Source organism: Leishmania panamensis, assembly GCF_000755165.1.
Source record: "Leishmania panamensis strain MHOM/PA/94/PSC-1 chromosome 14 sequence".
Classification (NCBI taxonomy): domain Eukaryota; phylum Euglenozoa; class Kinetoplastea; order Trypanosomatida; family Trypanosomatidae; genus Leishmania; species Leishmania panamensis.
This window is the reverse complement of record NC_025859.1, coordinates 74467-100669: the sequence shown is the minus strand read 5'-3', so window position 1 is coordinate 100669 and position 26203 is coordinate 74467. Positions and strand designations below refer to the sequence as shown.

Below are 26203 nucleotides of genomic sequence, written 5' to 3'. Positions count from 1 at the left end.
GCTTTACCGCTGCCTCCTCCCCTGTCGCACCTCGGCAAAGCGCCCCATCGGGGAGGGGGAGAGAGCGGCACCAGTGCCTCAACGAGCGTGTCTTTTGCCCTTGTTGGCCGTGTGCACCACAACATGTCCCCCTAAACAAGAAGACACGCAGGAGCCCACCTCAATGTTGCCGTTTTCTCTTCTCTGTTTGTGTGTTCCTTTGGAGAGAGCAGATGAAATCACGCACTGGAGATCCCAAGCGTGTGCCACTGCGACTGCGTGCGTGTGTTCGTCTACGCCAGCAGGGAGAGGAGGGTGTCAATCGCCTTCAAGTACCGGAAATCGTAGGCATAGTGGGCATCAGGATCGCCGCCCTGAAGCAGCTCCCTCGACTCATACGTGTAGGCAAAGTCCACCATCGTCACCCGCGCCGTCGCCAGTGGGTCTTCGGCATCGTACACGAAGAGTAACGAGGAGGTGTAGAAGCGGAAGACGGTCTGCTGACTGAAGGCGACACGTAACCTCTGCAGCTGCCGGCAGAACACTCGCTTCATCTCGTGACTGTGAAACAGAAAGGTCGACAACTCGCTCTTCACCTCGTTGAAGCTGAGAGAGCGGCACTGGAGTTTGCCGCGGAAGCTATACTGGCCCTCCTCTGCCTTCCACAGGCGGTACCCAGCAAGGCGGATGCCGTACCGCGCCGACGTGGACAACTTTGCCTTGCGCTCCTTGCTCCGCTTCTTCTCTGCGGAGGGGTGCAGGCCGTACTGGCGACTGCCCATCTTGATGTCCATGACGCACGGGTGACGGAAACGGTAGCACACGTACTCCAGCATGATCATGCAGACCCTCTTGTCGCTGCCACTGTTGTCATCGTCGTCGTCGTTGTCGGCATCCACTACGATTTGCTGCCTCCCCCCCTGTGGCCACTGACCCGCTTCTCTCTGCAGCGCGACCGACGCCACCGTGGCTCTCCCCTTTCGCTCGCAGCGAAGCACATCGCGCATAAAGAGGCGGTGCGTGCCGTGATAGCGTGGCACGAAGGAAGCGAGCAGCTGCAATGCGCGGTGCTTCTGGGCTGCGTACTGCAACTCCACAGCGCTGTCGCGGGTGGCGACTCCTTCCAAGAGCGAGGCGGCAAAGGAGCCGACCATGCATGGCGTGGCGGTACCGCTCACACTTGGGGTCAGGGTGGGCGGTGCCGTCACCCCGACTGCCGCAGTCTCCTCTCTGTGCTCAGCTTTTCCCTGCTTCATCACGGATGGGTCTGTCGGCAACGCTGGCCGCGGCAGCAGCAGAGGATGTTGTGACGCTGGCGCGGAGCACCGCGAGTTAGCGATGGCTGCTTCATCGCTAATCGGGGTGATGACTGCGGGTGAACAGGCCGACGGTGAAGGTTGCAACAGACCTGCTGCCTCAGCTGCCTGCCGCTGCACCTCGTAGGCAGGCGCTGAAGTGCGGTAGAAGTGACGGAAGCGTACCGTCCACCACAGCCGGGCAGCTAACTCGATGAGATCCTTGTCCACCTGGTGCGGCGACACTGGCAATGATGAACCGCAGTGGAGCGGCCCCGCACACTTGTTGTCTCCGCCACTGCGACGGTGTTCACGCCCCATATTTCTCTCCGACAGCTGCTCCGAGGCGAGAATGCACAAGTTGGACATGTCTTCCGCCTCGTACTGCTGGTAGGCCTCCCACCGGGCCTCGTACATGGCAGCCACATCGTCCGGGTCGGCCAAGGCGCCGTCGCCGTTGTCATCGCTCTGCCGGCGACCGGCGCTAGTGTGCGGTGGCGAGTGGTGCCGCGCTTTAGAGGGGGAAGAGGAGAAGGTGGAGGCAGCGCCTTCTTGAACGCCTGCGCGCTGCGTACCGGCGTTGTTGTGGTTCCAATGCTCGACTGTGTGCGGCGCCTGTCGTACGGCTTCCCGCACAAGCGCTTCTTGATAGGGCTGAATCATGTTGTAGAAGGCCTCCTCGCGGCGAGAGCCGGACTGCTTCAGGAAGGCGTTTCCCTCCGTTACGGAGAGGTGGTGACCGCCAACTGATGATGAGCTGGAAAGATCGACATGGGTAGGGGAACCCAAGGGGGACTGCAGGTGCTTGGCAGAGGTGGCGGCAGCTACATTGTGTGCCAGGACTGCCACTTTCGTTGACTTCAACGTGGCGACGCCGGGCATGTGTGTGCCCTGTACGGCAACGCCTGTGGTGCCTGTCGCGGTCTTATCTACTGATGCGATGAACTGCTTCTTATCGAGCTGCGGCTCTGCAGAGGGGTCTTGAAAAGTTCCCTGCACTGGGTGGGAGGCGGTGGTGTGCGTAACAGACCCCTGGTCGACATTAACCATGTTGCTCTTCATCAGACCCGCCGCAGCGGGCGCGACCCGTGATGGCTCGACGACGAGGGGAAGAACCGCCGTACCGCCTGATTTTATTCGCAGCGCGTTTCCCATGCCAAGGGTGCCGCTGTCGCCTCCAGTGTTGTTGCCATTGCTGGTGATGACCGCACTGCCCGCCAGGCTTAGCGTACCAGTGGGAGAAGGTGCGCGGGGGCGTGGCATCTCGGTGGGCGACGTCTCTACACTGAACCTTTCCGCTACAGCGCTCTCTATCGACGCCTCTACAGCGTTACTGTTGCCTCTGGACGACGGGGGTGGTTGTGACACTGTAGAGGAGTGCAGCAACCTGGTGGACTCGCCTTCTTCGTCTTGCACCAAGATCGGCGTGGGTATCTGCAGCAGCATCGTATCATTCATGTCACCCACTGCACTCCGCGGAATGGTGTGGGGGCTGTTGCTGTTGCTTCGCTTGGCGGTCTTGGGAGTACGGTTCCCGATGCCCAGTGTCACTGACATCATTGTCAGCGACGTCTTCCTACCTGTGGCCGCGGCGATCGACTTTGGATAGGCCATGGGAATCTCATTGAAGGCGCTTTCGCGCGCTATTTCCTCCATCTCAGATACTGCCGACGCTTCCTTGACAGGTGATGACGTGGTCGTGGTAGCAGAGTCTGTCGACTGCACAAGTTCCCCTTTCGTCTCCGCCGTCTCCATCGGCTCAGCGAGGCTTATGGCCACCAGACGTTGTCGTTCCTCATCGCGGGCAGCGCTTCTTATCGGCGATCCACGACCGCGATAGCGGCGGCGGCGGTGGTGGGACTGGCGAGAGCTGTTCCTGTGCAGAGCCGCCGCAACGCTTGTGGGCAACGCCGTTCTAGAGGTCGGTTCACTACTGCTGCTGACGCTGATGTCTGGCAGGGATCCTTCACAGGAGCTGCAATAGCCGTCCAGCTCATCGCTGCTATTGCGCAGCCTCAGCGCATCTGTCACCACATTGTTCACGTCACACAGCAGCGGCGTCGGCGACTTCGGTGACTCTTCCGTCTTAGAGGTGTTGGGCTTGCACTCGATGCAGTTGAACGGCTCAACGGCCTCGAGGGTGATGTCTCGTGTCCGCTCAGACATGATTTGAAGAGACGGCTGCTGCTGCGGCGGGCGGTGGTGGAAGCTGGCGTTAGCGCTGACGTGGTGACTAGAGCGCTTCTCATCGGCGGACAAGTACTCAACAACAGCGTCGAAGGTCGACCGTGAAAGTGGCTTGTGTATCCTCTTCCCTTCAGGGTGTGCTCAAGAGGGGTGGGAAGGTGGTCAGTTGTGACTGCAACAGAGCTTAGAATGATGAAGTACGTGAGGGTTCACAATAGGGAGGGGGAGAGGTGCCAGTGCTACCGTTGTTACACTGACACGCTGCCGTGCACGAGTGTCGGCACACGCGCACAAGACGGTAGGCTAACGACACGTCAGGCGTGCCTTGAGGGAAATGGCGGCCAGTGTGTGTGTGTGGAGAGGAGGGAGGGAGGGGGGGGGGGGGGATAAAGCAGCAATGAAACGACATAGACACGAAACAACACCAAAGAGGACGCAGAGCTTTGAGGATGGATACGAGAAAGGAGAGGCGGTGAGGGAGGGCAATACCCCCACCAACACCGCACGGAGAGAGAGAGAGCACGAAGAAGCGAGCGGGCGAGGAAGCAGTTTTGTGTCAGCGCCCTTCCCAATTCTCGCAGCAGCGACGCCGGAAAAAAAAAGAATGACAGACGGGCACACACAACAAGACCGGGACAACAGCGAGACGAACGGCCAGGCAAGAGAGAGAGAGGGGGAGGGAGGGAGGGATCACAGAGGGAGAGGCCAACTTGAGAAAAAAGCAAAAGGGGAGGGAGGGGTAAGTGCAGCAGCAAGCACACACACACCCAGAACACACGCTCACAGAGATAAGACAAAAATGCAAATAAACCTAGAGTGAAGGGCGAAGCTCTTTCGACAGAGCTTAGCAGCGCCGAAAAGCGCTCACACGCAAGAGGGGTGGGTGGGAGATGAACCGAGACACCACACACCTCCACATACGAAGGGGTACCGAAATGGCGAAGACGTCGACAAAGGAAGCAAACAGCGCAACGAGGAAATAAAATCACACAAAAAATGAGTAAGCGCACGCCGAGTCTGCCTTATACGCACCACACACACACACACACACACAGGCAGGCTCACGTGAGTGTGCTCGCGTGCTGCAAGGGGTGCGGGCGTACAGGACGACAAGCGAGAAAGAGAGAACAAAGAGCGAGACGCGCGAGTGAGGTGTGCGCCGGCCCGCGGACTTGGTCGTAAGTCTTGCCCGTGTGATGTGATGTGATGTGTGCCTTCCTTAGGCGAGCAGCAATGATGGCCTGGCACCGCTGAGGCTACGCCCTTTTTCTGCCACTTCACTTTCTTCACCCCCACATGCGCGAGCGAAGCGTGCGAAAATGTATCGGGCGTGTCTGCGCGCAATCGCAGCCGCAATGCAAACCGCGAGTGGAAATGGCGGATGCGATGAAGGAGCGGCAGCGGGGCTACACACAGAGAGAGAGAGGAGTGGTGAGGGGAAGTGGAGGGGAAGGGACGTGCGCTGAAGGGGGTACGACAGGGCAGGCCTTACATAGGAGACAACTAGAGCGAAACAATATCACCAGACAGACAGACAGACACACCCACACACACACGAAACTGCTGTAATCCAAAAAAAAAACACAGGTGAAAATGTGAACAACAAGCGGCGGCTCAGCGCGCACACTCACCGGAAGAGCGAGACACTGAGGGGTGGGGTGGGGCAAATTCAGTGATCCAAGGAGTGAGGGTCTGGCGAGTAGAATGCAGTTGCCCACAAGTAGTAATAACCAAAGGACACGCTGCAGGCCAACAGACTTGTACTTGCAGCAGTGGTGGTCGCCTTAGAAGGCGTGTGTGTGTGAGCGAGCAGTTCTAATCCCCCTCCCTTCACTCAGCTTGTACGCTTCGCGTGCTCCTTCTTGGGAGTGCGCGTCTACGCAGGCAGTGTAAGGTATGTGTGTGCGGGGCGTGTGGGTCGTTGCACAGGCACCGAGGAAGGAGAGGAGGAGAGAGGCTTTTAGGAAGTGGTGAGGGCACGCCTCTTCTAGGAAGGTAGTGGCTATTATGGTGGCGGGAGGCTGGAAGCTATAGGGTTGAAACGCAGCTAAAGGCAGCCAAGGAGTAAAAGCGAATACGCTTGGGGAGGCGTTGCAGATGAGGTATGAGGTGCAGGAGAAAGGATAGGGTATTGGAAAGATCGGTGTAACTTTCGTATAGGAGTACACAGAGTGCAGGAGAGTGGCCGGTAGGAATACCATGCGTGGCAAGGGCAGAGGCGGAGATGCAGCGAGAGGGAAGAGATGAGCACATGGAGCAACTGCAACCACCCACAAAGAAGGGAGGGTACTGTTCACAACAACGCGCCGTAGACCAAAATCCTCCTCGCAACCATCGGATATGGCTGCCGGTCACTGGCGAAGTGGGGGGGGGGAGGAGGGAGAAACCAGTCAAAGCACCCACTGCTGAGATTCACTACGCCTCTCTCCCCCACTGCCATCAGCTTTCGTGTGTTCTTCATTTTCTTTTTCTTTCCACCCCCAGCAGCGCCCTCATGACGCGGGAGGGCGGCGCACCCCTCAGCGCGTGGCATCCCAGAATCCAGTACATCCACTCTACGAGGGGACCCTAAGGAACCCCCAATTCCTGCCAATGCCGAGTCACCCCTAGTGCTGACAGGGCGTCAAGCACCTACCGCGTGGGGGGGGTCAGCGCGACTCGAACGCATCCTGCCAGACCCTCGCTGCCTAGTGGTGCGGGAGTGAGTGGGTGTCCGAGCCACTCCATGGAATGCGCCAGGTGGTGACCGGCACGATGGGAGCGGCTGTGAGGCGGGGGTGGGTGGGTAGAGCTTGAGGCGGGGGGCCGTGCTCCGATGAGTGGGCAGGCGCGTGGTTGTGCCGCGTGTCGACGGCTGCTTCGCACCACGCGGGTGGGGGGAGGGAAGGCTGTGGCATGACCGAGGGGTGGTGTAGCGTTTAAGTGGTGCACAGTGACAGAGAATGGACAGTCTGAGGAGAACATATTCCGGCTATCCATTCACCAGACCTGACGGGAGTATTGAACAGGAGAGCGAGAGAGAAACGATCGGGGCCCATGGGCATCCCGCCGTGGCAACTGGTTAGAAGTGAGTAAGCGGAGTAGAGGGGGGAGGAGGAGGGGGCGGAGAGGGGCAACACGCGACAGGCGAAGAAACGAAGGAATGTTGCATCGAGAAAGGCGAAGTTGAATTGATGTGCTTCTGAGGTACAGTGACAGTCTTGCGGGTGGTGGTTGGTTGAGGAGCGTGTCGAGTGTGGGGTGCCATGGCCAGCGCGCAACGAGCCCCGATGAAGAGACGAAAAACGTCCAAAAAAAGTCGCTGAAAAAAATACGAAGGAGGCGACGGGCCCCACCACCCACCGCGAACCGACAGTCCTCCTCGACCCCCCCCCCCGCCCCCCGTCACAGTCGCGCTGAGCAGCAGACGCATGCGCCCAACGAAGAGGCGCAGCACAGACCAACGCCGACAAGGCACTGTCACACCACACGCGACAGAGCAAGAGGGGCGAAAGAAAAGCCGAGATGGAGTATGTATCGCTGCGCCGGTGTATGGGGAAGGGGGAGGGGAAGAAGGCCGACGGCATGGTGAGGGTTCAGTTCCCCCTCTCCCCATCCCCTACCTCCTTTTATGGTCACCTTCTCGCAGACAGGTTCGTGTGGATGGCTCCCACATCTGGGCGCACTCTCACAGCTTAGGCTGAATAGAGTGAAGGACGATGGAGAGGGGTGGGTGGAGGCGCGCAAGTGTGTATGCCTTACTAGCAGCTGTCTGTGGAGCTTGTTTGAATGCTTTTCCACAGCTGGTAGCTGCCGGATACGACCCCGATGACGACCACGACACAGCCGTAGAGGCCAAGACCAAAAATTACAAAGTACTCCCAGAAGCGCAGCGTGCGGCCCTCCCGCAACGCCCAGCGTTCGCGCCTCACGTAGTCCAGCGCGGCGGGCACGACGAGGCCGACAATACCGCAGCCAAGGGATCCAGATATGGACAGGATAAGTCCATAGTACGGTACAGTGAAGGCAGCAAAGGAACTCAGGACGAGGTATGCAATACGGAGCAGATTGGGCTTGAGGTCCCAGTATTGAGTGAGTTGCGTAAACCCTAGCACTCGTCGATCTGACAACTCGCAGAGCGGGAATGCGTTCTGCGGAATGATTGCAAGTGATGCGACAAAGAGCAACGCGCTTGCCGCCGTTCGCAGCGGGCCGGATTGTATCGACACCGTCATGACAGAGCAGGTGCGGTTGCCGTAGGAGAGAAAGCCGCTGAGGCCGAAGGCCATGAGAAGCGCCCACGAAATCGCCACCGACGCACGCAGCAGCTTGTGGTAGCGCTCCGGTGCCATGACTCGCTCCACTGAGATCGTCGAGCCAATGCCAGTGAAGGCGTACACTGTCACACCAAGTGCGACGAAGAACTCGGATGGAGAGTTGGCCCATAGCTTGATAGGCGGCTGCGGCTTGTAGGTGAAGTCTATGCACATCAAAATCACAGAGTTCAGCACGAGTATGTTAGACATGATCGCCAGCGGTTGCTGGCTGCGTGCGTTCTTCATGAGGACGAGCGGAAGAGCGATGAGGGAGGGTATGATGAGACCCAGCGCGCGCGCACCACCGCCCTTCATGCCCATTGCGCCGAGCAGCACTACCGCGTTCGACGACGAGAATGCAATGAAGCCGATAAGGTGGGTAATGCCGTAGAACAGGTTGATCATCGGATACCAGTCGCCCCACACCATAAGCGGAACATCGCCGTACACGACAACCCTGTGCGCGTTCTTCATCTGATTCTTCGCACCAAAGTACGCCTCCGTCGCGTACTCGGACGTGACAGCGACGAAGGAGAGCAGTACGATACCACCGACCAACCCGGCTTGGCGGAAGACGAAGGGCATGGTCAGAATGTTCGTGTGAAAGAAGCTGCGGAAGGTGTTACTGAAATCCGTGAAGAGAAGCTGCTTCACATCCTTGGACATCACAGCCGGTGGAATCGCCTTCACCATCAAGTCAGGCAGCGTGTCGATTGCGTCCCCGATATGCTGGGCACCCGTACCAATCGTGTGTGCCACCGTGCTCGTGGCGCTCTTCACGCTGTTGGGCACCATGCTCGACGAAGTCTGCGCCACCGCGTTAGCGGAGAGCGAGAACCAACGCGTAATGGCAGTCGGGAGTATTGTATGCACCGTGTCCGAGATGAAGTCGCGATTGTTTGCGGCGACAACCCCATCGGCACCCTCCCCCTCGTCACCGGCACCACTGCCGGCGACCATCTCGTTGTACGCGCACAGACGCGCCGCTTGCTCCTCCTCGACCGTGAGCCGTGCCGTAGGGGTGTGGTTGAGATCGCTGTTGCTGCTGCCCTCGTCCCTACGAGGACGGCCGACGTTGTGGTTGCCATCTTCGTTGCTCGAGTCGCTGCTGAGGTAATAGGGCGCCTCTCGATTCCTGTCAGTTGTCGGCAGGGCGCGGTGGAAGCCCTTAGCGACTTTGTCTTGCCCCATTTCCTTGAGCGGTGGGGTGTGGAAGTACCGCCGCGCGGCGCTCGCACCGGTCGCAGAGGACGATCCGTCGGTTTCATCCACTGCACGCGCCAGGTGGCCAAGCGGTGGGGTGGGTGGGAGGAACGAGTAGAGCAGCTGCCGCTCCTGCTCTGCTGCCACTGTTGTGTTTGGCTCCGTCGGCGTCATCGGAAGCGGTGACAGAGGGATAGAGGGGGAGGAGACGACCACCGAGCTGATGGAGGCGGGGCTCAGGTGGTAGTTGCCCTCTTCTGCGGCGTCGCTGCTACCATTGTGGTGCATGTCCACTACCGTGTGTAAGTGACCCACCGCACTTGCCAGCGAGGCTTTTCGACTAACTCCTGAGGAAGGAGTAGGAGGGAGAGAGGGAGGGGGAGTGGGAGAGGGGGCTACAAGACACAAAAGACAAGAGGAACGGCGACGCACAACAACAACGTGGCTGGCGAATTAGGGAGCTGTGCGATGATGACGATGGGCTGGGTGAGTGGATGGCGGAGGCGTGTGTGTGTGTGTGTCGGGGAGAGGGATGGGATAAAGCGCCCACAGAAAGAGAAGAAACAAGCGAAATGGCAGGAGGGCGTTCAGTTATGAAGGTAGGGAGATGCAGACACACACACACACACACCACCGACAGAATATTTGTCGGGGGTTTCTCCGCGGAAATGAGGAAAGGGGTGCGGGGAAGGGAGGAAGGAGAGAATGCGGTGACAGGAGGGGTTAGAGAGGGCGGGCAGCTATATGCACAGACATATACCCCCCTACTCCCCACTGGAGAGGGGGCGGCTGTGCACGCACGCACAGTCACACCCATAAATCTCCGGGGAGCACATCCGGGCGTTTGGCGGTTCGTTGTGGCTTTTGGCTCGGTAGTTGTACTCACCAAGTAGTAGTCAGAGGTTCTGCCTCCAATGCGAGGCGGATGAGGGGCATGGCAGGGTGTGAGCGGCTTCCAAACACGATGAGCTCGCGCAGAAAAGCGAGCCTTGCGGGTGTCAAGGAGATGGCAGAGGTAGAGGGAGAGTTAAACGTGTGCGCACGGGGTGAGGGGGAGGAGGAGAGCTGACAAGAGACAACACTCAAGTGTAAATGGTCAGAGCGGGCAAGACATCGAGATGGTTGCGCCGAGGGAGGTTGATGGAGGCAGAGAGACTTGGCACAGCGACACAAAGCCGAAAAAGGAGTCTGTGGTGAGTTGCCACTGCTGCTGTTGCACGACACCCTCACGCGGACAACGACACGGCTACGGTGGGCGGCGAAGGCGTGGCTGGCGAGTGAGCAAGGGACGAGCACAGCTACTGCACCTGCTCGCCTGCGGTGCCGCCTCGACCGGTACAACCACCGCTGCTGCTACTAGTGTTCAGCGACTGCACCTGCCGTAGGCAGCGATTGTGATGGCTCGAATGATTATAGGGCTGATGGTGGAGTGCACTCATGGGCCGCCGCTGCGGCAGCAGAGGTTTCCGGCACCATGGGAGTCGGCGGTGACATGGGTTTTGTCCTGCAGCTGCGCCGTTGATGCTGTGGCCCATTGCCATCGAATGGAGTGTGAAGGAGACCCCTTGTGGAAAGACCACTGGCGTCGGCACCATCTTCGGCAGCAGTATCCTCGGGCGAGGGTGAGCGTGGTGGCGGCTGCCTAAGGCGCACTGGGAGAGTTGTGCAGACTCATGTGGTTGAGGCTAGGTTCCGGCTGTATTTCTCGAAGCCATAGGGTGCCGCTTGTTCTATAGTGCCGTGCTCTCGTGGTCACCGTTCCCGTCAGAACCTCACTGCGTGGGGAGCTGACGTGAAGTACGTTAAGTGCTGGAGCTGCGGCCGCTCAGTTTTATTCTCAGGTGCGTCACTCCTCAGACTGCTGCCATCGCTCGCCTTACCGCTGGGGATGAAGTGGTGGCTTGGTGGAAGGCTGCTGGTCACGTCTTACTGTACTCATCGTTGTTGCTGATGGGGAGGGGTTATCATAGCTGACGCTAATGGTGGACAGTGGCGAGCTGTGCGACTGCTGCAGGCCTGTGTGGCTCAGTGCCTGTCCATCATGTGCCCTCGGATTCACAGTGGTGCGCCGTGCCGCGTGCTCGCCCGCCCGTGGGAGTAGGGGGAGGAGGAGAGCAGGGCAAGGGTCAACTGAAAAGACAGGGCGGAAAGAGAGAGATACGGGCGATAAAAGCCCGACATCATTGTGCAGGGGTGAGGGAGAATGTCAAGCCGTGTGCGTGTAGGCAACACCTGGTGAAGGTGGAGTGGGCATCCCTGCCGTACAGAGGGTATGGTGATGCACTAATGCGTGTGTGTGTGTATTGCTGCTGCTTGAGGCAGGAGAAAGGCGACGTGTGAGTGAGGAGAGAGAGAATGCCACGGTGTGTCGAAGAGAGTGGATGAGGGAAAGGGGGGCAGGAGAACGGAGCCGGGTTAGCAGCATTGCGCGTCCCTCCCCCACTTTATTTCGAAATTTGTCGATGCAAATCACTCGCTTGGTTCTCAATTGTTTCGCCACCTGAAAACATTTTTACACTCTCGATGATCTACGATGATGAGGCCAGCACGCATCAATTAAGCACCTACCGAGTCCCACGTATTACATCTGCTTGCTGAGAGGAAGTGCAGTCGCGTGCAGGCGGCCGCCCCCTCCCCCCGATGCACTTCGCCAACCCCTCGCTCTTCTCTCATCGCCACTGCAGACGATGCTGCCGCTCAGTTTTATTTCGTTTCTTGCTTTTCCCTTGCTTGCTGCTAATGACTGTTAGGGAAGCTGCCGCGAACACGCCTGCGATGCCTTATGTATGCATGTGTGTGTGAGAGAGCGGTGCGGAGGTGCAGTCGCATAGACAGCCACATAAGCGCACGTACAAGCCTAGGCTCGATGGAGTCTGTGTGTTTCTCTACCTCCGTGCGCCATCCACTACCCTTTCCGCTTCTCTCGTCGACACCATTAGCTCCTCGCGCACTCACTTTCCTGCTGCACTTACTCATGCCAATGCGACCTGCGCATGTGAGTCTGCGTCGCTGCTCGCGTGTGCGTCTTTGTGGGCTTGCGTACTTCATGCACTGAGTTCTAAATGTGCCCAAGCAGTGCCGAACAACCCAGCGAGAGAAGACTGGCAGAGCAGCAAGGGAGAGGGAGAAAGGGTGACAACGCCAAAGGCCAAGATCACTAATGGAGGGGAGGGGAGGGGAGGGAGGTGGTAACAGGAGTGTGGATGAAAGGAGCCCTACCCCCCTGAGGACAGTGGGAAGGAGACTTCCGTGCAGCACCACGTGCGCGCGCGTGTGCGTGGATAGGTGGGTGGGGGCTCAACAGATGAGAGAGAGAAAAGAGCCCTGTATGCGAGTTTATCTACCGTTGCTGATATGTGTGCGTGCGTGTATTTGGGGAAGTAGAGGGGAATAAGAACAGAGCTGGGAAGGAATCGACGTACCCGCCCGTCTACACCCGCATGTGCGTCTGTGTGTGCGCGGACTGCTACTGACTTACAGGGAACTCGGGAGTGGAGGCAGCCTCTTGGTCGTGCTGTTTGCGGCGATCGTTGACTGGCGTTGGTGCTTGGCTTCTGCGCGACCTTCCAGCGACCGGCACATCGAGGAAAATTTACTGTGGGTTTAACGTCAGCTGCGACGGCGGCGATGTTGACAGCATCTGCGCAGACAGACCTGCAGGGGACAATGTGAAGCCGACACCGATGCGCTCCACCGAGGTGATATCGGCCTCTTCGCCGCTTTCCTCGGCACTCAAAGTCGGGCCATGATTGCCGCTGTTGGCCGCACCGGCGCCGAGGCTGCGGGCACAGCGGCGATAACGCATGGTCGTCTCAGCCCCGTGAGGGACCTCGTAGGTAGGGGGGCTGCAGGCTGGCGGGCAGCCGGTGGTGCCGCTCCCCAGCGCATGCTCTGCGGCACTGTTGTTCAGAAACAAGATGTCCGTGCTGGCGCTATCCTGCACTGCGTACTCGACGCCAATCATCTCTTCCCCAGCGCGATTACCGACAGCGTCGAGATCGCACGTTCCACGCTGCACGCGCGACTGCCTGGGACCTCCTTCGTTGCCTCGCAGCGAAGCGGACGATGCGGCTGCCCTGGGTGTAGCCAGAGGCAACGGTAGAATACCGAGCAGAAGGTCGTCAACTGGCGTGCCGCCGTTGCGCTCGTCATCCGCGTAGAAGATGCCCTCGCTCAGCGAGCCGTCGTTGGCGCCGTCGGCCGCGCCGACCTCCGCATCGTCACCTGAGGACACTTCGCACTGCACAATGACGCCTTGAAAGCCGTTGGGGGCAAAGATGCGGCAGTAAAGCCACGACACTCCGCTGCCAATGACGATGAAGCTGACAAGCGCCACGCCGATGCCGAGGGAGGTCATAGCAGACACGATCGAGGCCATCAGCGAGAAGAGCGCTGCCGGCAAAAGTACCAGTGCCGTCTGCCATGTATTGAAGGGCAGCGCGTAGGGTCGTGGCAGGTTTGGATAGTCAACGCGCAACTTGATGAGCGACGCGTAGATGAGCAGCATGCGGAGGCAGTAGATGGACTGACACAGCGATACGACGCTGGTGAAGTCCATGCCCACGCTGAAGATGAGGGTGACGGCAGAGTTGATGAGGATGGCCGGGATAGGGGTGCCGAGGCGTGGGTGGTAGTAGCCGATCACCCTCGACATTTTTTTAGGAAACATCTGCATGGTGCCCATGCCAGCCAGCAGCCGGCTCGTGCAGCACATGCTGGTCAGGGTGAAGCCGACGCCGCTGAGCAGGGCGCCGGCGAACAACATGTACTTGAGCCAGTCACCGGCTATCACCTTCGCCACCTCAGGCCAGTGCCCCGCCTGCCACTGTGAGTAGTCCTGAGCAACACCCATGGCGCTCACGCCAGCGAGCATCGGCATAACGTAGCCGGCGTACGTGCTCAGCATAAGCAACATCATTGCCTTTGGAAAGGCCTTGCGTGGGTTGGCAACTTCCTCGACGACCGCGCCAGCGTTTTCAATGTTGGCGTAGTTCCAGCTAATGATGGAGAAGAAGTCTGCCCACCTCACGCTCTTCACATCCACATGCAGCACCGCCTTGTTGAAGCCCCTGGAGAAGAGTTGGATGAGGGTCAGCAGCGTGAAGGGCAAAATGGTGATGCAGCAGAGAACGATGGAGGAGTTGCCGACGATCTCGACGCCAACGCAGTTGAGGATGCAGCAGAGCACCACCACGCCCACCTTCACACCCGCCACCGGGGCGACCTTGAGGCTTCCCAGCTGCTGCGCGTACTCGGCTGTGAGGTTCGGGTACGTGGCATTGCCAATGAATGTGATGAAGATGGTTGCCAGAATGCACAGGAATGACATGAAGGGCGGGAACGCCGCGTTTGTCCACATCAGCACCCCCGAGTTGCTCGGTACAGCCGTGGACAGCTCAGCAACAGCCAATCCGGTAGGAAAGGCCCACATCCACGGCAAGACACTACAAACAACAAGCGTTATGAGGGGGCCCGCTGACCCAATGCCATCCTCAAAGCCGTAACCACCGCCAACGCAGTTGGCGAACATAATACCGAAGAGCGCGACAGTGCTGAGGGTACCGCGATGGGCGACACATTCACCAGCGCGGCGCACCCACTCTGGGCGCCGAATCACCTCCTTCGTGTGGCGCAGCTCCGGGTGGAAGATGACCTCAACGTGGCGGCGCGAGCAACCTGACTTGCCATTGGCAATGGCGGTTGGTCTCTTCTCATCCCCGCTTCCACCGCCGCCGACCGAGATGCTGTTGAGGTCAGCGATAACTTTCATCTTTGAGGGCGGATGAGCAAAGTGACTGGTGGCAATCTCTGCGTCATCCGAGGCTGTACCGCGTTCGCGGACATGACGCATCCCAGCCGGTGTTGCGGTTGCGGTGGCGGTCAGTTCCGTGGAAGAGGGGGGGGGGAAATGGCAACCACCGGCAACAGTCGGTCGGAGGCAGGGGTGGTGGCCGAGACGCTACTGGAGGGTACACACACGCACAGGCACACAGACACACGAGTCAACGCGACGAGAGAGAGAGAGAGGAAAAGGAGAAGCCCAGAGGAGGGGGCAATTACGCTCGCGGACACGCAACAGGTGGCAACGGCGTAAGAGGAAAAAAAAATAAATGCAACGCGCAGAGCACCTGGGCGAGAAAGAGAGATGAAATAAATGCGAGGGTGCAAAGGAAGCACAGCGCGAGTGCCTGGTGGTGGTGGTGGTGGTGCGGTTGTGCGCGTGGATCAGCGCCCTCTTAGCTGGCGTGTGTGTGTGTATACCCTCCTCAAACAGCCAAGAGATCAATCAAAGGAGAAGTACGCACACGCACAGGCACACGAGTCAACACGACGCGATACACCGCTAGACACACTCAACGCCTCCTTGCTCAGGAGAAGAGGTACAACAATGCGGTATTTGTGTTTCTGTGTGGAGATGCTAGCGAAGACCTCGGCTGGAAGGTCTAAAAGGGGGGGGGAGAGGGGAGGGGAAGGAAAGCGACTCACACGAACAAAACGAGCTACACGGGCTCTACAGCAAGACTTGGGGAGAGGGGAGGAGGGACGCGGGCCAATGGCTAGACAGCTACTGACGAGGCGTGATCGACTAGGGAGAGAGAGAGGGAGCACACAAGCTGGAGGACCAGCAAGCGAGTGACAAGGCGCAAAGGAAAGGGCAGGAGTGCAGAGAGAAAAGAGAAAAGGGATTGTTGGGGAGCGTACGTATGTGCGCGTATGATTAGCTGCTTCAGCTGCTGATACTGCTGCTTACACACCCACACACTACTGGATGGACGTACAGAGGTGGCAGGCCGACTGACACGCGAGCGTAATCGTGCTTGACCCTGTCGGCCTTCAAAGAGAACAACAACAACACCAAACACACGAGAGAGAGAGAGGGGAGGGGAAGAGGAGGGAGGGGGACACCGGCTTACACTGATCGAGTGACAGTGACCGAATGAACAGATGAATAACGAGAAAGAGGAAAGCGAATGTGCAGAGAGAAATGATGATGAAGGGCAGGAGGCGGAGCTGAGATGAAGCGGAGGAAGGGTTGGGTTGGGTTGGGTGGGTGAGACTCAAACAAGAACACAGAACGCGGAGCGAGGGGGAGAGACACATAGAGAGTCTTTAAGTGTATGTGTGCGTGTGCACGCGTGTATCGTTTCACCCGCGCTCTTTTCTCGCTACATACCCACAGACACAAAACGCCAAGGCAAACAAAGAACACAGTTCTACGGGTGTCTTGAGCTTCGATAAGGGCGAGACTTGCGGCGGCTTGTGTGGCAGAAGGGGTTGGGGGAGGAGGTGGTGATGGTGGTGGGGTAGGAGAAGGGGTAGAGAGCGAGACGCTTGTGGATATGCGTGCCAGTGCACATGTGCAGACTGAAGAAGTGACGCGGAGAGAGAGGGGGGGGGTAAAGAGAGAGGTAGAGGGAAGCGGGAGAGTTGTGGTACTGCGTGTGGCCACTGCCAGCGTCGGTGCGGTGCATGATGAATATTATGTGTGTTTACACGTCATTGTTTGCGTGTTGTTGGAGCACATGCGTATGGTGTGTGGGTGTTTATGATGGGACAGCGTCGAAGGCCGAAAGGAGAAGACAGAGAGGGACGCAGAGAGGGAGAGAGTGTGTGTGTGCATCTATGTGGGAGGGAGGGAGGGTAGGAGAGGGCGGCGGAATGTCGCTGACGCGTCGCTTCCTTTTCGCAGCGTCGCCTTACGCAGCATGTGTGGATGGCGAAGGGCGGACGAGGCAAAGGCTGAACAGTGAGGAGGGAGAAGGGTGAGAAAAGGCAACGTGAGTGAGTATACACGCTGAGGCACAGCCGCACACAGAGAGAATACACACCCGCACCCACGCTGAGGCACATGCGCAGCATCGAGGATCTGACGAGCTGGACGTGTGTCGCGATGCGGTGTCTTCTGCTTGTTCGTGTGCGCGCGCGCTTTCCAGGCTTTATATTTTCGCTTCTGTTAAAGTTTGTCTCTCCTTCATGCACCCTGCGATGCATTTGCTGTTATTGCCCGGTCCTACAGGGCCATCTCCTCCACCTCACACAGACCGGCGGCCCCTCTTCCCCTCTTTCCGCCTCCATCCACGCCACACAGACAGGCGGGAAAGCACAGCGAGAGAGACGTGTGCGGGGATGGCACGCATGCATGGACACATCTCACATACACCTACGTTGGTAGTGCCTATCTCACCTCCTCTGTTTGTTTGATTTCGCTACCGGTGCACGGGATCGCGCCATCCTCTCTGCCTCTCTCTCCTTCCCCATAGGCAGAGAGAGCGACACACAGGCGCAGGCACCGAAGAAGAGAGGGGCTAACGTCCCACCAGAGCAACAGGCGCTGTACGTGGGCACACCAAAGCACACGCACGCACAGCTCCTGTTGCTCTGTTGAGGGAAGGGGGGGGGGGGAAATATGACAGCATAAACGAAGAAAAGGCGCGCTGAGAGCCCCTGGCGATTGTCCCACCCCACCTCACCGCGTGCACACGCACGTTGAAGAGGGAAGAGGGGCAGGAAGAGAGAATGGGGGGGAGAGGGCTAGGGCGTGTATATATATATATATACGTATACATAAAGAGCAGCAACTCCTCCGACCGTTTACCTCACTCACGTGCATGCAGTTGATAGTGGATGTCACTCGAACGAAAACTTGTGCATGTCACCGAGTGATGCCTCCTCGTGTAGCCGCGGGGTCTGCATCGACGCCTCTTCTTCTCTTTCTCTGTCTCCTCTTCTGAGTGCGCAAGCACACGTCAGCTACATACCCTCCGCAGATCCCAACGCGCGCAGAGGCCTTACGACTCCAGAGCCTGCTCCTGTAGGCGCTGGCGCTCCGCCTCCGCCTGCTCCTCCGCTTCCCTGGCCTGGTCGGCGCATTGGGCGTGTGGCTTCAGCTCACTACGGGAAAGAATGTGAAACTGAGGGATCATCTTGGGGTGGTGTTTGAACGGGTCGAGCAGCTCATCAGCGCTCGAAGCGGAAACCTTGTGCAGCACCGCCATCTCCACCCGGTCAAGGTCGATCTTCGCCGTGTCCATCGTCTTGCTTAGCACTCGCAGTGCCAGCAGCATGCCATCCTGCAGCGTCATATCGTTGTGCCAGTCCTTCTTCAGGAGTGACTGCGCCACCTGGTCGTTCTGGCCGATCGCGTACGCACTCCAGGCGCTGTAGTCGCCGCTTGGTTCGGTGGAGTAGAGCTGGTAGCCGTAGTAGCGGTCCCATCCAACAAGTAGGAAGGAAACGCCGTAGGGACGCACGCCACCGTACTGTGTGTAGAGCTGTTTCTCATCACACAACATGCGGCAGAGATCCTCGATCGCCATCGGCTCCTGGAAGGTGTACTGGTGGCGATGTGCTGCAAGACGAGCGTAGTTCAGCAAGGCATACGCGTCCGACGTCACCCCCGCCACGCTGCAGCCGATGTGCTCGGCAATCTTGTACATTTTCTCCCCACTGGTGTTCTTGTCCTGCATGTTTTCGCTATCAAAGAGTGGGTGCGGCACCATCTTCTCACCCGCCAGCACAACGCCACCCTTCGTGCACACACCGATGACGGTGCCGGCCTGCTGAATTGCCTCCACGGCGTACTCCACCTGGTAGAGGCGACCCTCCGGCGAGAAGGTGGTAGTGCGGGAGTCGTACCGGTGCGACATGGTGCGGATGAGCGGAGGTGGTGAGGGTAGGCCACAGCGCTGGGCAGGTGCGCTTACGGATGTGCGTGCGTGTGGCTGTACGGAGGGTGCCGCGCAAAGAAGGGGCGCAAATAAAAAAAAAACGAAGAGGAGTAAAGAGAAGGTGAACAAAGGCGCTACACACAGTCGATGCCGAAACGGCGCTGAAATGCTGCGAGTGTGACGCAGTGCGCCCACCCAGCCGCCCATGCAGGAAGGGAGCACCCGTCAGTGCGTGCGCGTGCGTGTGTGTACGTGTGTGTACGTGCGTCCACGGGCAGATGAGACAGGGAGGAGAGGGGAGGGGGAGAGGGAGTGGGGTGAATGAAGGTGGCGACGAAAGACGTTGTTCTTGAAGCGCCATTAGTGGATCAGCAAGACGCGCTCTTTTTTCCCCTTCGCTCTTAAGTGGGTCGATGTGGGTGAGGAGAGAAGAGTCCATGTTCTCTTGCACATTGACGCATTCCTTAAGAGCCTCCTTTTTGATGCCTTTCCTCTGCAGATGCGCTCTTCCTGCCGTGTTTTAGTGTTGGCGGGTACCGGACGGAGAAGTTGTGCTTCTCCGCGAAGGGCCTCTGTTGCGGTTGCCCATGCGGAGTATACGAGGAAGTAAAGAGGGGCCGAGGAAAGAGGCCAGGAGAATATAGAGGGAGCAGGCGAGAGAAAAAGCTACGCACAGGGGGGGGGGACGCAACACAGCGCGTGCTTTACTCACCCCACGGCTGTCCAAGCACCTTGACCTTTTCCTTCTTGAGCAACAACTCCGCCTCCACCAGGCGCCAGAGCGCCGTCAGCTCATCGAAGGAAAGGCCGAAGAGGTTCGAGCCGATTGAGAAGGTGTGCCGCCGTGCCGCCTCGACCGCACGCAGTTCGTTGTTGCTGTGGAAGAGGCTGGCGGTCATAGCGTCGTACATGAAGCAACGAACTTCTCGTGAGCGCTGGAGCAGACAGTGCTCGGCATCGCGGATGCTCTCTGAGGTTATCGGCGGTGAAGTGGCCTCACTCGCGCCGTCCTCGTCATCGCCTTCATGCATGTTGCATTGTCCCCCGCAGTTTGGTGCGACAGCTGGCTCGGGCGCAGCATCGCCGGCGCCCGGTACCACCACCTCTTTCTCGCTTTCCTCATTCATATCAAACTTCGCCCGAACTTCGTTCTCGCGAGACCCTCCACTGCAGCCGCCTCGCCTGGGGCTCTCCTGCGCGAGCAGACACCCAAGAATGTGCTCTCGCAGCTCCTGCACATCCGCCTCCGTTGCGTCGTGCTGCAGCGCTGTGTAGATGAGGGATGGGTCGGGGCTGGTGAGAGCAGAATATCCGGCGATCCAGTCGCGGGCCAGGCGGCTCCCACCGGAGGCGTGCACGAGGGCTTTGCAGTAGAGCTTTCGTGTGTCCATGGCGTCGTCCCCGTAGGCGCTGTCCCACGACCCCATCATCGGGGCATTGTCAGCGCCGTAGCGCACTTTGTTCAGCCATTGAGTTCCTTGCTGAGAGAGGTACCGACGTGATGTGCAGGGGGACACAGGCCATGTCGCAGCCGCGAGTGCGGTCCATGTGCGTCGCCGAAGAAGGAGAGAGGAGGCAGGGATGCCTGACCACTGCCGCACGACCCTGCTTGCCGGTGGAGCGAGCTGCATGATGGCATACGACGACACCTGCCAGCGATGCTTGAAGAGTGAGCCGAGGTTGTCGTGGTCCTGGAAGATGATGCGGTGTGCGTGTGTGTGTGTGTATGTGCGCGCACACACTTTCGCTTTCGTGGGTCTCAATACAAGATAAAGGCAAAGCACACACAATCGCCGTTCTTGTTCTCTGTGCCGAACGCCGACCTGCGCGTGACATGTGCCGCACGAAGAGGGGGGAGGGAGGGGAGAGAGGGTGTGTCTTTCACTCGGCCCATCCACACTGCGGCAGTATGCGTGGGAAAAAGACACGCACGTGAGAGTACCCGCGCAGGCGCCGGAAAGAGAGAATTTCCCGTGATAAAATGCAGAGCCCCTCTAGTGAGTGCGCCGCCTCTCCGGCTGCTTTGCTCCTCTGCTTCCAGTGCTGCCCATCGTAGTGCGCAAACATGCACACGCACACACGCACGCGATGCCGCAGCTCTCTTGTGTACGTGCGCGCGCGCGTGTGTGTGTGTGTGTGTGCGTGCGATTGTGCTTCAGCGCACCGTAGAAGAAGGGGCGTGCGTGGCATCGCTCCTGCCCAGTTTATTTCTCTTTCCTTTTGTTTCCTGTCCCAACGGACACGCACACCCACGCCTTCGTGCCCCCTCTCCATGTTAGCCGCCTTCTTCTACTTGCCCTTCTTGGGCTCGCAGGCCTCTGTCAACGCAGCGATGTCTTTGTCACCTTCCCGCAGCGACGGATCAAGGGCGCTGCAGATCTCATGCATGCGGTATACATCACAGACGCCGTGGATGTCATTTTGGGGCTGATTCGCCCAAGCACACGCGCGCACGGCTGCCTCGGCCACCACGTCCACGCTCACCGGGGGCATTAGCAGCTTGCCTCCACCGACGGCCGTCAGCAGCTTGTCCAGTGGCAGGCCTATCCAGCCCAGTGGTAGGGAGAGCGTGCGCACGGTGTGGGGGTTTGCAGTAGAGGCGACGAGGACGTGACGCGTGCCGTAGATGAGGCTGGGCCGCAGTACCACCCCTTTACTGCCAAGGTTCTCCAGTATGGCCTTCTCGCCAATGCGCTTACCGTGGAAGTACCCCTTCAAGAGATGCTTGCTGCCGAGGATGCGTCGCGAGTACAGGTTGTACGGCTCCGCCGACACGTACACCACCTTCCGCACCGCCTGCACCAACTTCGGGTGGAAAACACCAGCCGCGACGTTCGTCATGACATCTCCGTTGACCTGCCGCGCGACCTCGTAGTCGCGAGTGAGGAGGCCGACGGCGTTGACAATCACCGTTGCATCTGGGTGGTCGTGTAGGAAGTGAAACACCTGGTCCCTACTCGTGGCGTCGATGCTGACAAACTCCAGCTCCTTCTCCTTGTGCATGTGGCACACCACTTTGACCGACTGATCGGCTGGAGGTCTCGGGTGAGGGCGGCCGCTACTGCTGATGGCGGGTGATGACGCCACACACTGCTGAGGCGTCGTTAAGGTTCCTGTCAGGGATTCCCGCGCGGCAGCTGGCCCGCCAATCATGTGCACACGCTTGAGCAGCGTGTTCATTGGCGAGCCAAGTGGTGGTGCCCCGCCCCGAGTGGCGATGACGACGCGGTAGCCACGGCTCAGCGCCTTTTGTGCCACCAGCGAGCCGACAAAGCCGGTGCCGCCAAAGAGAAGCATCTTATGCATGATGTGCGCGTGCGTGTGTGTGTGCGTGTGAAGCGGTACAGCAGCAACAGCGGCTCACAGCAAACCAGAGGATGTGTGTCTGTGTGTGTGTGGGGATTGGTCTCTCTACGCAGCCAAGTTTTCACGGGCGCATCCGATGCATGTTAGGCTCCTTCTCTCTCTGTGTGTGAGTGCGTGTGCAGTCCACTGGAGGGCACACGGCGAATGACCACCTCTTGCAGTAGGTGTGGTATACACACCCACACCCACACACATGTAGGTGTTGGTGTATGCGTGTGACGTAGTGGGTGAATAGGGGGAGCGAGGAGTGGGGTTGAGGGAATGAGAGCCACAGAGGCTGGTCATTACTGATTTGAGAATGAGCAGGCGTGGGTGGCGAGCATCGCAACGGTGCGCTGCATCGCGTCTCCCTCCCTCCCTGTTACATCAGTGTCGTGAAAGGAGCAAGGTGTGTGCGATGAGCGAATGAAACCTGGCACGCCTTGAGGTACGCGACACACCACCTCCATCTACTCCCCCCTTTCCATCACGGTCGATGAGCCACCGCGCCAATGCACGACCGAGCCGGTGACGCACACTGTCTCTTGGGTGGGGGGTGCCTCTCTGAGCCTCTCGCTGACTCTCGACTGACAGCCCTATTGCCCTTGCGCTAATCAACGCGTGCGGTCCAGCGACTAGACCACGCCTTAGTGGTTGTTGCGTACGCTTCGTTAGATGTTGTGCTTACATTTTTTTCAAAGAGAGGCACGCATATGCCGACGCACATACAGGCGCGGGTTTGGGGGGGGGGGCGATTGCATTGCTGCTGCTTCTCTTAAAGAGGCACTACGGGTATACGGGGCCTACGCATGCACAGGTGCAACCAATAATGTGCCCTGAGAGAGAGAGAGAGACAGTCACGCCAGCTAGCCAACTACTACCCGTCTCGCACACCAACGTATCCGAATCGCTCTCATACTTTGACACAACCAACACAACCAACACACACACCCACCCACACACACACACCCACACACACACACACACACCCACACACACACGGCGCGATACACAGATGGGCAGCGACCGCAGCATCGCCGTCGTCACTGTCGTTACCACACTCCGTACATCATCCTAAAGAATGTCTTCGTGGTACCCACTTACTGCGCTTCTAGTTCCCCATACACACATCTTGTGGGCGGCTCCGCCGTATCCTGCTCCACACTAACTTCCTCTCCCGCTCGCGCGTCTGCATCCGCTTGTTCGCTGTCCCCATCGCTTCGGGGTTTCTTTTTCCTGGGATGCTCCTCCTCCGACGATGCCTCCGATGACAGGGCTACGTTTGATGGTGCACGTTGGCGCTTCTCGCTAATGTCGTTGGCGTGGTCGAGCACATCCTCCTCGCCGCCAATCAGCGCTACCTCGCCACCCGCCTCAGCCGTGGCAGCCTCAGCTGCTGTGGTTGACGTCTCCGGCGCTGCTGCGCGGGTCTGCGTCAGTGCCAGGGTGTCGGTGATCGAAGAGTAAGTGTTCGTCATCATAGTCCCCAGTGTCATGTCAGGCAGATCGTTATCCTTGAAGAAGCGTGAGCGGCCAATACCGCCAGGGCGGTAGTCGGTCTCGAACTGGTCAACGAGCGCTAACACGCTCTCCTTGCCGCGTACGTAGTCCGTCGGCAGCAGCTGATCGTAGGCGTCGCGGTGCAAGAGGTACGTCCACAGAGTCAGGCCAGTGCGGCGCAGCTCTTGCAGGTACCCACGCTCGTCTTCACGACACCGGGTGCAGTCCTCACTGCGGTGGTGGTAGGAGTCGCAGAAGACGCACACCTCAGGGAAGCGAGCGGCTCGAAACTGGCGAAGATGCTGGAGGAGGTCGGTGGAGTTGCTGAATAGCAGGAAGCTCTGGACCGTGTCCGTCGCGTAGCGGGCCGCAGCGATCGGGATACGGGCGTCGTCCATCTCGCGAATGGCCTTCATGAAGGTGGTGGGCAGCAGTTGCGTACCGCGCCCGTAGAGGTCCATGGCATCCAGCAGCTCGCCGTGCGAGGCGTCCTCTGAAGCGTAGCGGCGTACACACTGACGGAGCTTGTGAGGGTCAAGCCGCACGTCAATCGGGCGCAAAGACTCTCGACTCAGCGCACGGTAGGCGCGGCGCTCGCAGTTGCGCAGACTGTGGCCGGTCACGTTGCACTGAGGACACACGGCGACACGACGCTCATGGATGAGCTTCACCGCCAGTTGCAGCTCGGCCTTGCGGAAGTCCTTTGCAGGTCGGTCGTCCACGTCGATGCGCTCCATCGCGGCCGCCAGCCGGTGCGCCTCCGCCGGGTACTTCATGAACAGGCACTCATTGTCCTCTAGCACGCGCCGCGCCACCTGCAGGTCCCACTCCTCGATAACGAGTTTCGTTGCGCTGGTGCCGGTGCTATGGCGGCGGTACTCGGCTTCTTCCTCCTCGCGAACGAGAGGGCAGGTTACGGCCGTGTGGAATGGCTCGAGGCAGACGCGGCACAGGTTGTCCTTGAGGGAGGCCAGGGCCTCCACCTCCTCTGGCACTCGCGCATAAGTGGCAGGGCTGAAGCTCGCTGCGAGGGAGCCGTCCACTAGGCAGAAGAAAAAGGAGGCTGTCGCCTGCACCTCTTCGAGGTTACGGCGAACCCGACTGGGCACATTGCGGCGGCGGAAGCACACGTCAAGCACATCCACCGCGTCCAGCAGCTGCTCCCACTCCTGGAAGCGGCGTGAGCTCCGGAAGAGGTTGCGAATCTTATTCATACATGGGCTCAGCGCCTCATCGTGCGGCTTCGCAAACACTGTCTTGGAGGGTAGCAGCTGGTAGGAGGCGTGTCGCCACAGGGCGTGCCGCTCACGTGGGCCTGTCACAGCACCACGCACCGTGTCGAAGGCGGCGAGCAACTCCTCGTAGGGCTTCTCGTCGCGGATGAGTTTCGTGATGGCATCTAACGCCTCCGGTACGCGCAGCGGCAGGCGAAGATTTGACGCATGGAGAATACGGGCGGACTGCACGTAGGTCAGAGCCGGCAGCGCCGCCCCACCAGTCGCGGTGGCGACCAGCGCGCGGTGGGTCTTCATTGCGCTCTCGTCGCTTGGGGAGCGCCAGAAGGGTGCTTCGCACGGGCAACGGGCATCCGTGTGGTCCCACGAATCGCAGCCAGCACACCCGCCAGACTTTTGGGGCATCGTCTTGAGCCACTGAAACACCGTCAGGTGCATCGCCGGGTCCAGCTGACGCACCTCTGCCTCTGTCTTCGGCAGCACGTAGATCGGCGCCCGCACTGTGTTGTTGTTCTCACGCGGAATCACTGTCATTGGCCATCCATAGTTGCGCAGCAGCTCCAGTGCGATGCTCGGACGCGGTGCTGTGCGGCGCAGTCGCCACAGACTCTCCCGATACCCGTCCGGCACGACCAGCACATCCTCCGCCATGGGAGGCAGGAAGTTGCCGGTTGCCTCGACGCGCTTGACCATATCCTTCAGCGTCTGGTACACGTCTGGACGCCAGACGGACTTCCACAGGGTGAGGTACTTGCGGTAGCGCAGGGTCATCATCTTCACCGCGTACGCGTCGACGTTGCGAGCGCTGAAGCCGTTGATCAGCGACGCCGGGACGACCTTGTCATAGTTGAGGACAACCTCAGCGCTGCTGTGAAGCCCATCTTCTTGAATGCTGTGCACCGACGTGTGCCAGCGATATCCCACGAGGTACGGCAGGAGCGAGGCGATGTGGTCGCCAAGCGACGTGCGGAACACCTCGCTGCTCGCGTCACCGCACTCAGCCACCACAGCCGTCAGCACACTCCACGCCCCGGCGCGGTCTTCGTTCACGGACTGGTCGAGCGTGTCATCCGCGCTGTCGACGACACGCCAGACGAGCGCGCGTGCGACCTCGCGAGGGTGGACAGCGGCGTGCTGCTTTGCAAAGCGGATTGCATTTCCCTGCTCCGCGTTTAGCACTGTGGAGTCGGCTAGCGTCGCCGACAGCTGCACGCAGCAGCGATGCAAGAACTGTTCGTCTAAGCCGCTAGACGACATAGTGGGGGTGCGGGGGGGGGGGGCGAGGGCAGCGACAAGAAGCGGGTGTGTTGAAGAGGTTTGTAGAACGTGGCAGCTGTGGCGGCGGTCGCGTGCGCCTGTGTGTGTCTTCCCGCGTGAGTAGGGTGAGGAGGGCGTGTGTGAAAGGGGCACCCCGTGGGGCCTCCACCACGCCCTTCGTGGAGGTGACGGAGAATAGGTCACGCTTCTCCTAACGCGGAGGAGCAGGGCGGGTGCAA

The 26203-nt window shown here is 59.4% G+C and overlaps 7 protein-coding genes across 7 annotated transcripts, besides 1 other annotated feature; all 7 read right to left on the bottom strand.

The window, feature by feature from the left end:
* Positions 1-272: 272 nt before the first annotated feature.
* Positions 273-3440, bottom strand: LPMP_140340 (inositol polyphosphate kinase-like protein, putative; the record flags this gene model as incomplete). Its single annotated transcript, XM_010698966.1, has 1 exon — positions 273-3440. One exon carries the CDS (start codon positions 3438-3440, stop codon positions 273-275), a length of 3168 nt encoding a protein of 1055 aa, XP_010697268.1.
* A 2535-nt stretch (positions 3441-5975) lies between these two features.
* Positions 5976-6419: a repeat region.
* Positions 6420-7201: 782 nt separating this feature from the next.
* LPMP_140330 (transmembrane amino acid transporter, putative) lies at positions 7202-9247 on the bottom strand (the record flags this gene model as incomplete). Its single annotated transcript, XM_010698965.1, has 1 exon — positions 7202-9247. One exon carries the CDS (start codon positions 9245-9247, stop codon positions 7202-7204), a length of 2046 nt encoding a protein of 681 aa, XP_010697267.1.
* A 3304-nt stretch (positions 9248-12551) lies between these two features.
* AAT21 (amino acid permease, putative) lies at positions 12552-14810 on the bottom strand (the record flags this gene model as incomplete). Its single annotated transcript, XM_010698964.1, has 1 exon — positions 12552-14810. The coding sequence occupies one exon, from the start codon at positions 14808-14810 to the stop codon at positions 12552-12554; it is 2259 nt and encodes a 752-aa protein (XP_010697266.1).
* Positions 14811-17748: 2938 nt separating this feature from the next.
* Positions 17749-18606, bottom strand: LPMP_140310 (proteasome alpha 3 subunit, putative; the record flags this gene model as incomplete). The annotated part of the gene is made up of 1 exon (XM_010698963.1): positions 17749-18606. The coding sequence occupies one exon, from the start codon at positions 18604-18606 to the stop codon at positions 17749-17751; it is 858 nt and encodes a 285-aa protein (XP_010697265.1).
* A 725-nt stretch (positions 18607-19331) lies between these two features.
* On the bottom strand, positions 19332-20258 carry LPMP_140300 (hypothetical protein; the record flags this gene model as incomplete). Its single annotated transcript, XM_010698962.1, has 1 exon — positions 19332-20258. The coding sequence occupies one exon, from the start codon at positions 20256-20258 to the stop codon at positions 19332-19334; it is 927 nt and encodes a 308-aa protein (XP_010697264.1).
* A 658-nt stretch (positions 20259-20916) lies between these two features.
* LPMP_140290 (hypothetical protein) lies at positions 20917-21933 on the bottom strand (the record flags this gene model as incomplete). The annotated part of the gene is made up of 1 exon (XM_010698961.1): positions 20917-21933. One exon carries the CDS (start codon positions 21931-21933, stop codon positions 20917-20919), a length of 1017 nt encoding a protein of 338 aa, XP_010697263.1.
* A 1139-nt stretch (positions 21934-23072) lies between these two features.
* LPMP_140280 (hypothetical protein) lies at positions 23073-25964 on the bottom strand (the record flags this gene model as incomplete). The annotated part of the gene is made up of 1 exon (XM_010698960.1): positions 23073-25964. The coding sequence occupies one exon, from the start codon at positions 25962-25964 to the stop codon at positions 23073-23075; it is 2892 nt and encodes a 963-aa protein (XP_010697262.1).
* Between the last annotated feature and the right edge of the window lie 239 nt (positions 25965-26203).